The sequence below is a fragment of the Notolabrus celidotus genome, chromosome 15 (genome assembly GCF_009762535.1).
Source record: "Notolabrus celidotus isolate fNotCel1 chromosome 15, fNotCel1.pri, whole genome shotgun sequence".
NCBI classification, from domain to species: domain Eukaryota; kingdom Metazoa; phylum Chordata; class Actinopteri; order Labriformes; family Labridae; genus Notolabrus; species Notolabrus celidotus.
This window is the reverse complement of record NC_048286.1, coordinates 24,363,306-24,375,390: the sequence shown is the minus strand read 5'-3', so window position 1 is coordinate 24,375,390 and position 12,085 is coordinate 24,363,306. Positions and strand designations below refer to the sequence as shown.

The window sequence follows — 12,085 nt, the reverse complement described above, 5'->3', positions numbered from 1 at the left end:
GGTTGTATGAAGTGTTTAAATCAAATATTTCCCTCTCAACACTTTTACTTTGGTGATTTGTTAGTTGTACAATTTAGCCTAGACTCTCCCACCGATGCAATGCTGCTGCGTGTCCCTGCCTGCGGATCTACTGAGGCATGGTAAATGCCATGCACACAGACCGAAGTGGTAGTGTAGAGGAATGTTCCTTGTTACAAGTCAAGAAAAAAAAGTTTTCTTTGGCCACTGTGGGTATATATTTGATTTATTTTAGGACAAAGAAAAGTTATTTGAACACGTGTGTGTTTATCATCTTGTTAAAAACAAACACTCCTCAGATTTTTTATGATCAGTAACGTATTTTTATCTAATCAATGTCTCTTCTTTGCCAAAGAGAAAATATCACTGATGACCATTTCTGGTCATAATTTTCATAAACAAAATTAACACATTATCATGTTGTAAGGTATCATATCCTAAAGCTTTGTATCGTATCATATGGTATTGCAAATTATTACCAGACTTTTTTACTGATCTTCTGGCTGTGTAAGATGCTTGATTCTGATTGGTCAAGCCCCTTGACAATGGTTATTAAAGCTGGGGTTGGTAGTCAGATTTAGATACACTTTTTGTTGAACTGGTTAAAATGATCTTTGTGTCCTGATGGCAATCAATAAATAATGTGTTCTTAAAAAAGGGTGAAAGAAAGCTGCTTTCTACAGCCGGAATAAACCTGAGAAAACACCAACCAATCCCTGCCATCAGGATCCAATTTATGAAACCAATCAAATCCCGTCCTGCCATTCTGCCTGCCTCCTGCGCGTACATTTCATGTTTGTTTGTGTATTTAACTTTCACTATGATAATGTTTTGGTGTTTTCTTACCGCTGAGTGAGACATGAGTTGTCGTAGTGCAAAACACAAACGATGTGCTGAGGACTGGTTTTGAATCAGTCACGATCATATGGTCGTTAGACAGAGTTCCTAGGAAACACTACATTCAAATTCATGCTAGTTTTCCGTTACTACCAACCCTAGCTTTAACTTTTACTAACAGAGGCAAACCGGTCACAGGTCATGTCAAATAAATCCACATTTAAGAGTTCTGGCACATTTTGCTTATGGTCTTTGAGACTGTAGACCGTAAGGTGAGGTAAAAATTTTAGTGTCTGTCCACATCAAAACAATGTGGCTAAAACGTTAGCTTTGGTTAGAATGCTAAATCGACAGGCTACGGACATTTTCATATTGGATCCTGTCCAGCAATATTAGTAACAGCAGTGGAGCAGGTGAGAGCAACTTTAAGTTACCAGACTCTACAAATAAACTTAAACCATGAGCGGTGGTGATGATGGCAGCAGGGTTAAAAGTTGTGACTTTTGCCTTGTTTACTTTTAAAGGTATGTGAACCGCAGAGCTCAGAGAAGAAGGAGAGCTGGATGAGGACAGTTTGATGTTAAATCGACTGAAACAGGGAGATAAGAATCCATCGCCATGGAACACTAACTGACGAGGAATCACTGGGACTATTTTTTTAAAAACTGCTTACATTAATCATTTTAGATCAATAAAATAATCTTTTAATCAATATTTTTCGCCAACGTGTCTGTGTCTTATGTTAGGGGTTTTGTCTCACCCTGTCAGGATTCTATTTCCCAAAACTACCTGCTAACCGTACATTATCCCTTACTCACTGTATCCTATTGTATCTTATTGTATGGCATTGTGTCATATTGACTGGAACTGCATTATATTGTAAACCTCCCTCAGTCTGTATCCATATCACAGGGAACATACAACTCCTGTTTTAGCACAAGAACAAAGGCTGTCAGTAACTTTTAGAACTGCTTTTTAAGAATAAGATTTATTGCTAACCTTTATGAGACCCAGCTATACAGCCTCAGATCCTGAGGAAGGGTCCTTTGATTTGTTCACTAATCCAGGCTCATGACAAAAGAGGACTGTATGTTCTTGGTTGAAGTGCCTGTACTGTGGAGCTGTGCTTCTGCCAGAGGACACTAAGCTTGCAAAATCAGTTTCATTCCTCAAGCTTTTAGAACATGCTTTAAGTATGTCGCCAACATCTTTTTAACCTCATCCTATTGCCACAGAACGTCATTGATCTGTAACTTTTTATAATTCTGTACACATAAAGGCTCTGTGTTGCTAAGGGAGAAGTGAGTAATAAGTCGTGACTGCTATAGAGTGGATATTGACCAGAACAGATACTTAAATGTTTAGGTACTTAATGACTTATTAGGTAGGTAAAAAGCAAAGATTAGTTCAGAAGTAACTGATTTGAATTAACAACAACGTTCTGGACCTGATTTATCCTGAACCAATGCCACAAATACCCGAGAGGCAAACAAGTCTATTTACTACAACCTATACAGCTGATTGTTTAGTAAAAAGAAACTGCCAGAGTTTCACAGTCTCATCTTCAACAGACTAAAGGAAGAGGAACAAAGGGCTTCCATTGGAAAACAATACAGCTTAATTAACTACAAGCTGATAAAGAAAGCTGAGGGAAACACTGTGTGATTCTGGTTCTTTTCTGAATCAGAGAATTAAAACCATAAGTAACAAATTGGATGAATAAAGTTAGAGCTTTGTGTTTTTTCCCCACAAGTATCTTCCACTATGCTCACATCTACCTCATCATTAAATACAACAAAACCTCAAATCAGAGTTATCCAGGAGCTGCTTATTAATGACTTTTTAAGTTTACTGGTTGTTCCTGTTTTGTTTCTAACTTGTTCTTTTGTAAGACACAAAGTATTTAGTCATGTGTTGTGATGTCCCCCATCAACCTTTAGTTTTGACTTGTATCACAATGCACTTCACTTGAGTACTGATTCATTCCTGAAAAGAGAACCACTTGACAAACAACATCTCATCTGTGACACCCACCTTCTTTCTTTAAAGATTGATGTCTTAAGAATTAGACAGAGTGTAAAAAATATTGACTCAGGCTGTCTTTTTGACAGCAGGAGTTTTCCCCAGGAAACAGAGACCTTTTGAGGAACTCAGTGCATTTCTGAACCAGGGTCTAAATTGAGTTCCCGGGAAGCTGATAGTCCCTGCTTGGGGGGGGGGGTTGTACTTTCCAAAGATCCAGAAACTCTAGGGGGCAGGGCTGAACATTCATGATTGGTGGAGCACCCACTTTTTTTTTTTGTTTTACATCATCCGCCATCCACAATAAGATTACACACAACTGTGATTCACTTGATTCAATGACCCCTTAACATTTGTATTCTTCAAGCCCAATTACATGAATGCCTCTCCCAATGCACAACCGTGCAAGTAGAGTTAAAACAGCTGTTGAAGTCTGGAGGGAGTATTCAGGAATGCATTCTAGTTTAGACTTTTACTCCCCTCTATGGCTCTGGCGGTGAAATTACTTTTATTACTTCTCTATACGTCACTAGCCTGATTTGCATAATCTTCAATGGACTTCAGGCTGCAGTTTAAACGCTGACAACAATTGGCCATAAGAACCTTCCTTGAAGATAAGTTCTTGGAACTAAAGGTTTCTGGTACTTCTGATCAAAAAGCACCTTAAGTCTTATTGGCTTCTTTAGAGGTGTTATGAAGCCCAAAGATGGTGGTTGCCATATTGAAATAGTGATTACAACTAACTTTCAGCATATCTAGAAGGAGGCGAAAAAGTTGAATTGAGGCAGACCTCCTGGACAACAGCTTCAATACAGCCACAGTGTCAAATCAGTCATACCCTAAATTATGCCTGATTACACTAACTCTAAAACTTAATACAAAAAAACCCCAGATGAGTTAAAAAAAAAACGTAGTCCCTTAAAGTTCATATGATTAAAGAATTTTAGTCCAAAACTGTTGTTTTTACCCCAACAGGTATTTAAACATGGATGTTGATGAGGTTTCTTCGGCTTTTGAAATCCACCTCAAGTGGACTCTCGAGGAACTGCAGTTTTTTGCACTTCTGTATCTGCTTCTTTTTCAACACCAAAAGAAGATAGTCCAATTTGGAAAGTGCCCTTATTTTCTTTTCCCACAGAAAGTTTGACAAAAACATGAATGTCACTAACCGAGCAGCTGTTTAGCTTAGCTTGACGTAGAGCATAGCTGAGATACCAGAGAACCAGGGCGGAAGCTAGGCTATTCACTGCTGCAAATCAGGCCAGCTCCTCCACATACAGTAAATTTTCTAGTTTTAAGAAACTCAAAACCACCTTCACACTATTCTCAGAGGCGGCACATATTTGTCCTTCACAGCAAGTAAAGAAAAATACTAAGATGTTTGGAGCTAAGTGTTTCATTAAAGTCTTTACAATCTGTTTTTCGCACTTAGTATTTTTTACTTCACTATTATTTGATGTGCAGTTGTGCAACTCTTTTTTCTTTAAAGTTGTTTTGGTGCAATCTAGAACTAGAAATGCCTTTAATATTAGTGATGTTATTTTTTTTTTATCTTATGTTAAAAACGTCCAGAACTACAAAGGGAAGTCTGTTATGATGAACTTCAACAGTGTTATTGGCAACAACAAACACAAACATTACCAGCAATTATTCAGCAATAACTTACCTTGTAGTTGAACCTTATTTTCTGGGCTGTGAACCAGTACAGAGCTGACTGTGTCCAAATTGTCGTAGTTGCTGCATCCGAGTGGTCCAGTTCTGGTTTCTGTCACCTGTAAGGATACGAGGAGAGTGAGATTGCATTTGCGTATGATGACTTTTTTCCTTTCATTACGTTTGAATAAAGAGAAAAGAAGGCAAGTAATCCTGGATAAGTCAGTGGAGACAGATATCAATGATATCATTATAACGTAACTCATTTTCCTCCCATATCTTTAAAAATGAAGGTCAGAAGCGAATATAAAGGTTTTTTTTTTGCCTCAAATGAATTTTGAATGTAATGACTCACAGTGGAGAAATATTAAAAAGGTCTCCTATTTGAAAGCTTTCCCTCTTCACACAGAATAATCAGTTCGGTTCTGTTAGAAGAAATCAACTTCTCACCGTCTAAAACTTTGAACTGCTTCTGCTTGCGTCAATTAAAACAGCAATTAATCAGGATGCCACAAAATTACAAATTATGACGCACAGAAACAGAAAAGATTATCACTTCTTAGAATAATTTCATGCTCAGAATAATATTTATTTCTCACTCAACACTCCAGAACGTGTGTGATTTTAATGAGTGGTCATGTGTCGCAGGTGCTGCTTTACATCCCATAAAATGTAGAATTCATCTCCCTCTCCTGCTCTGATCCTCAATCTGCCTCAACTCCACACACACACTGCAAAGTGGCAAATGAATGGAAGTCAGCCTGGCTGGGAATTAATGGAATGATACGTCCAATCCATCAGGCTGATTCATAACCAGAGGAACACGTCCTCAGTTTGGTGGGGGCACTTGTCTTCATCAGTGGCTACTCACTTTAGCATCTACGTTTGCCCCTCAGGCTGATTAATGCACACACTCTAATAGCCACTTCAGATGATAAAATGGATGATTGGTGTTTTATAGTACAGGACGCACGACTGCTCCCCCATTCTGCTACCTCACTCTCCTTTTTAAAGCTACCGGGGAGGTAATCTCTCAGAAACCTCAGGTATGTTTTCTACTGCTCTGAATATTCAGTAGATTAGTTTATAATAGGTGGTAGCCGCAGACATGTTTGACCAGCTCACAATAAATGTCACACTAGTTTTATTTATCAGAGTCTACTACAAATCAAATCATCCATGGGAATATAAAAGTTTTTAGTGTCAATAAAGTGCAAACCAGAGAGAGATAGATTTGACTGTCTACCTGCACCCTGCAGCTAACAGGTGAGGTTTCTAAGTGTCAGGCCAAATCTGTAAATGAGCATTTGTTCTTAATCCTACCTGATTTAAGAAGTCATGGAAATACATTCCTTGAGCTGGATTTAAGAGAGTTAGGGCATATTATTTTCAAGTTGAGCTACTAAAGTGTCAAACTTTGCTCTATATGAGTGAAGTAAAGTGACAAGCCTTTAGCAAAGATTAATTTATTTTAAAAAAATCATAATGTGTTCATACTTCAAGTATTTAACCCTTTGAACTCTTCATTAAAGTTCACAAGGGCCCACTGGGGTGTTTTGCTTTTTTTGTGCTTGTTTTGTCATTAAGGTTATCAAAATGTACTTTGATATTTTTCTAATCTACATGCTTTAAATATGAGACAATATCCATTATTATTTGTACATTTGATAGTATCAATAAGCACCAAAGCTTATCTAAAAAAGAATAATGTCTGCAGTCATAATTTTTGGCCCAAAGCAGCTGCAAGCAAAGGATGAAGAAAGAAAGCAGGGGTGGTCCATCAAAGTACAAAGATAGAGAGTACTGATAAAAAACAAAGCAGTGAAAAAGTGAAATGAGACTGTATTTTTTGCTTATTCATGGCAGTTTTGCACTAAAAATGTAAAGACAGATAGTACAGATAAATAGTATGTCCACACATCAGCACAAACATGAAGGATGGAAACCATTTTTTTTTTCGTTTGCTGCTGAAGTCGCAGAGCCACTGCACTGCTGACTGTTCTCATTCACAGGTCAGCAAATACTGATGTTTTTTTTTTAAGTCCTTTCAATGTTTCATAAAGATGCACCCTTTAAGTTTATGTCTGTTGCAGACAAATTGACAGCAGAGGAGAGACAGAGAAATGTCACCTGGTCCCTTTATGTTTTATATTATTTCAAAACTGCAGACTGTTGACAGGGAGCTTCACGACATTGCACAAAAGCTGACGTTTATGAAATGTCCAAATAAGAAAATTAGGAAATGCAGTCAGAGAAAAAAAATCCCTCCACAATATGCCTTCTCTGGATCATGAACGATAACTCAGAGGAAATATTTTATTTTGGGTATACATTAGGAAACTCCTATTTAAAATCTGTGTCTGAATCTCCCCTTTGATCACTTGTAACAGCATGTCAAATGTTGGCCCAGCTTGGGTGACTGTTTCTGCATCAGCACCGTGTGCAGGTTGAAAATCAAATGTAACAAATTGGTTACTTGGGTGTTGAAAAAGGTATCAATGACATTGGAAATTTACTGGACTCATTTCAAAGTTTTAAAGCCTGATATTATTATAACTCAAATAATCAGGTAGATAATTGAAATATATTTAAATGCTTCATATCTCTGTAATCTGTTCAATCCAGGCTTAAAACTATGCGAGTCAAAAATCCTCAATTTTTAAAGTGTTAGAAATACTAGAATATACAAAAAGGGACTTGTATCTTACATCTTATTTTCTTAAACACAAATCATACTTACCCAAATCAAGTAGGAACAGGACCAAAATATTTTTGCTCTAGGAGATATTTAAAAATTTGACATTCTTTCTGACATTTTGGGATATTCTCTTTTTGTGAGCAGAATGCAAAGTAATTTTGTATAGTTTCATCCTCAATAGAAAAACTGTGAAAACAATGTTTGTCAGCTTTATTGTACTCTTCTTTCTTTATATCTTCAAGTCTAGTATGCTGTAAGTATGTAAGCTCATGCTTAGACAGTTTTTGTAAATCATTTAAACCCCAAAAAAGAGGCCTCTGTGCCACCTTCTGCTTGTTTTCACTATGTCTTACATCAGGTGTAATGCAACACGATGACATCATCAACAAAGGTATCATCGTGTGACGTAAGAGAAGAAAGCCCCGGCCTCTGCTGCAAATATAAAGTCTCTATGGCAATTAAAGGCAGGTACACACACACTACAGGATAATCAGGCTGATTTTTGTCCCGATCTCCCCCTTACGATCAAAGCCAACACAGGTCCGATTGTCTGATGTTTGTGAACGACATTGTGTCTGATTTTCCTGTGGTGTGGGGTGTGTTAAGAGTGATTCTGTCCGGTCGGAGCCGCTCAGAAGGCCTCAGAAGGAGAGATCGTAAATAATGAACATGTTTAATATTTGCGACAAGAAATCCTGTAGTGTGTGGGATGCTCTGAGAGGAGCCGAGCACCCACAGTGTGTAATGTCACGTTAACCGGAGAAAAAGCCAATCAAGACTCGAGCTGACTCCGCAGACTGATGGAAGAGGAAGTAAAAACAAACCAAAACATGACGCCAGCGAAAACAAAAGTCTCTTGGACCTTTTTCCATAATCGTTTTTCTTGTTTGTGTGTGTTTTCAGAAAGTAAGAGGCTGAAAACAATCATCAATGCTTCTTCCTGTTCGTCCGCCATTTTTTTTACACCGAAGTCACGTTTTACTACACGAGATCTGGAATATTGTGCTCCGTAGTGCACACCACACACTATAAGATCAGAAGAGAGAGATATTGTGCGATCTGTCTTTTGTTATCATCAAGTGTGTGGTCTCTAAATGTGTGAAGGTTTGAAGAATCCTGAAATGTGTGCCAACCTTAAGGCTTTGATTTCAGATTTGTTATACTTGGGTCACTTAAAAAAGTCACAACATACTCTACATGTTGGATAGCTGTGAATTTATGTGGGCACATACGTTCGCATTGTTCATGTTCAGCAACAAAAGAGTACTGTTAAGTTTGTTAAGAGTGGAACTAACCAAAAAAACAGGCAGTTTGGATCAAGTTACCAGTTAACAGTAATAAACCCAAACACATGCTCAAACAACACAGTGAAATACAGACTCATACTCTTACCCAGCTGATTAGTGTATGCAATATGAAATCATTTTCTTCCTCACTGAATAAATATTTTTTAAATGTTATGTAACATCAGCTGAAGCCAAAACCAAGTCAGTCAAACTTGATGCTTCACATATTGCTCTTGTCATGTGTAAACACTGGAGGCTAACAAACTCAAAGCTTCTTTCAACAGTGGCTTTCTAAAGCTGATGTATTATATCTGTCTGGACTTTCACGTACCCGTATGGCGGTGGATGCTATCTGGAGGTGGTGCAGTCTTCGCAGGGTGCTCTCTCTGTCGGTGAAGTAGGAAGCAGCAAGCTGGTGGAGGGCCTCCAGGGTCACCGTCCCTGTACTGTTTGAATTCCTGTTGCTGCTATGCCCACCCTCCGTCCCAGAGGATGAGGACTCCTGGCTGAGCTTCCTCTTGTCCACAAATATTGTCAAAGACTCTTCCCCTGGTGACAGACAGGCGGAGGAAACGGGAGCTTCATTAGCCTTGACTGAGTCGAGCTAATCACCTTTCATTAGTATCTTTTCAGATGGAAGAGAAAAGCGCAGCAGTGATTAAGTGCTGTGTGGGAACTGATGGGTTAGATGATTGGAGGAAAAGGCACAGACAAGGTCTCTATATTTATTAATGTCCCCAGAGAGCTCACTCAAGATCATTGACCAAGGTCCTTTAATTGTTTTAATTATCTTAATCATATTGGCTGAAAACTACATTAAAAACAAAACACATCTCAGATTAGCATCTTCTATCTGGGAGACAAAGACATAATATACTCCAAAACATCTGTATCAATTACTGCATGACAGCCAGGTGATACAAATTACCTCAACACACTGTGGAAGTCTTTTCGCTCTAAAACTTTTCAAGTTAAAGTGATACAAAGCACTTTGATATACCTATTCATTTTTTAGCCTCTGCATCAACTTCTCCAAAGTTTCAGTTGCAGAGGTTCATATTTAAAATAACACTACAAAAGTTGTGATGCCTGCCTGATTGATTGGGCAATAAGATAATGGATGGAGAATTTAGGACATGTGGCTATATATTTCAACTTAAAATAACATAACTGATGAACCTTCAGCTTTCAAAGGTTGAGGAAGACGGCTGTTCACCAATGAGATTATTAAAGAAAGCTTTTCTCCCGACACTGTTAGCGAGCGCTCGCTAATGGTGAATTAATGTTTAGGTTCACCTGCAAAGCACATTGAGTTTGAGTTGGTATATAAAGTGCTACATAATAAAACTGAGTTGAAAAGAAGCAGACAACAGCTTATGCCAGGAAGTAGCTGGAGGTTTTGACAAAGTTAAGTCCATTGCCTCTCTTATTCATTTTTTGAAGACTTTAAAAAATAACTTGAGCATCACTCACAAGCTGACTGTATGCTTAAAGATGACTGATTGCTTACATTAGCTGCTGTCTCATAATCACACATGTTGTTTTACCTTGAAATATGTCCCACTGGCTCTTGCTGAAATTTCTGATCAATATTCAGCCATTAACAACATTATTCATCAGGTAGCTTAGATTTATTCAATCCAGAACTTTGCACTGAGCATTATATGACATTATTACAACTAGAGCTGGGCGATATTGAAAAAGATGTTATCATGATAAAAAATTTCATATCAGTTGATATCGATAATTATCCCGATGAATATAAAATCTTTATTTCTTTCAAATTTAAAGGCAGATTTTTGGTCCTGAGTGAAAATTGAAGACATTTTTTTAGCTTATATCTGGATTTAGTTCTCCAACAGGCATCTTGAATCTCACAATTTATATGATGCTAATTTACATGATCTTATTTAAATTCATCACAAAGATATATCAAATTTTATACTTTGTGTCAGTCTAGTAGAGTATTGTTTTGAGTAGGGCACTCCCCTGTAAGGTCACTAAGGGTTACGGGCAGAGTGATATAGTTCCCACAGTGCAGTGAACGCATCACGGTTATTCAGTGTTTAGTGGTACTAGGTTTTCGGTTTTCTTCAGTGTTGCTGTCGCTCGTTTCAGCTGTTTACATTCCGCTCCCAACGTTTTTAAACACGCCTACCTCTCACCCTGCAATATGATGGGCTGTTCAATGCTGTCTTCATCTTCTGTTTAATGTTGGGTGAGAACTAGCATATAAGGCACATTAGCGCCTCCTCCCTTTACAGTGGTTGGGGGATGTAAGTACAGGTTTAAGTATATCACATTTTTATCAAACATTTTTAATATTTATACTGAGAAAAATTATATCACGATATTTATCGTCATCGTTTTATCGCCCAGCCCTAATTACAACGTGTTCTTCACACTCTAAACATGCTGTCAGAGAAAAATGGCTGACATGTAAAAGCTAAATAAGAGGATGATTGTTGTCATAAAATGTGAACTATGAAAAAGGTCTAAACTTCTTAATACAGTGCTTCCAATGGGATGGCAGATTTTCCCACTTTCTCTTTCATCGTGTGCCTAAAGAGACGTGTAAAAATTCTGCAGTGGGTTATTACATCTTCAGGTAAAAGAGACATCATAGTGTCGACACTAGGACCAGCATAAAAAATAAAAAGAAAACATAAATAAGCCAAATTGTACTTTTATTATGGGCAGGGCTGCGTTAAGTGTGTTTAAAGTAGTGTGTGTTCACAGTGCAGAGGGTGCTCTCTAGCAAACCATAACAGAATTGAATCATCTCTAACTCTAACAGCATGTGAAGGCCATTTTGTCAATACACAACTCATTGGCTCTTATCCCAAACTTCTTCTTGCCACAAGCACTTAAGAGACTGTCACTTCAAATAAGGAGACATCCGTAGATGCGACGGCTCTTCTGCACCATATTGAGGAGAACGACTTAAAGTAAACACAAAAGCAAACAGTAATGCCCTTTTCTGCACAGCTCCCACTGCAACAAGAACCAATAACTAAAATCTTTGTTGTTGTCAGTCACTAAAAGATGTATGCCTTTTTTCTCTGTATTGAGCTATATCAGCAAAGCTTCTGTCTGAAAAGTGCCGTATTGATCTTTCTTATATAAAGCTCTCAGTTTGCCAAAAGATAAATACAGAGAGGTCCTCAAGTCATTCAATTTCGGCTTGTTTCCTCCACTGTAGAATTTAGTTTTAGTTCAGAGATTGTTTATCAATTTGTCTCCAGGATTATAGAAAAACTACTGGCCTTGTTTTCATAAAACTATGTGTAAGGTTGAAGGGTGAATCAATTACATTTTTAAGTGGATCAGGACTTAAATCACTAAAAAGAAATACTGCAATACTTGAAAAACTGAATAGATGTGAATATTGTTAAAGATTGAAATATTGTCCTTGGAAAAAAAGTATGCACTTTCTGCAGTTCCTAAGTGTGACAGACTGTACCCTGATTACCATTATTATATTTTATCATTATTTTGAAGTACAATGGATGGTTAGAGCCACATTAAAAGGACAGTGTGTTGTATTTAGTAGCATGTAGTAGAACAGACT

The 12,085-nt window shown here is 37.7% G+C and overlaps 1 protein-coding gene and 1 long non-coding RNA gene across 2 annotated transcripts in view; one reads left to right on the top strand and one right to left on the bottom strand.

Moving 5' to 3' along the window:
* The window catches only part of LOC117827356, a 110,521-nt gene extending 109,023 nt beyond the window's left edge, over positions 1-1,498 (top strand). Inside the window, exon 3 of the long non-coding RNA XR_004634194.1 lies at positions 1,380-1,498. This is a non-coding gene — a long non-coding RNA (uncharacterized LOC117827356). The remainder of the gene's footprint in view (positions 1-1,379) is intronic.
* LOC117827353 (BMP/retinoic acid-inducible neural-specific protein 3-like) overlaps positions 1-12,085 on the bottom strand; it is a 34,420-nt gene that overhangs the window by 10,414 nt on the left and 11,921 nt on the right. The window contains exons 4-5 of the mRNA XM_034703918.1: positions 8,846-9,063; positions 4,544-4,649 (exon numbers count right to left, since the gene is read on the bottom strand). Of these exons, the coding sequence (XP_034559809.1) occupies positions 4,544-4,649; positions 8,846-9,063 (324 nt within the window). The remainder of the gene's footprint in view (positions 1-4,543; positions 4,650-8,845; positions 9,064-12,085) is intronic.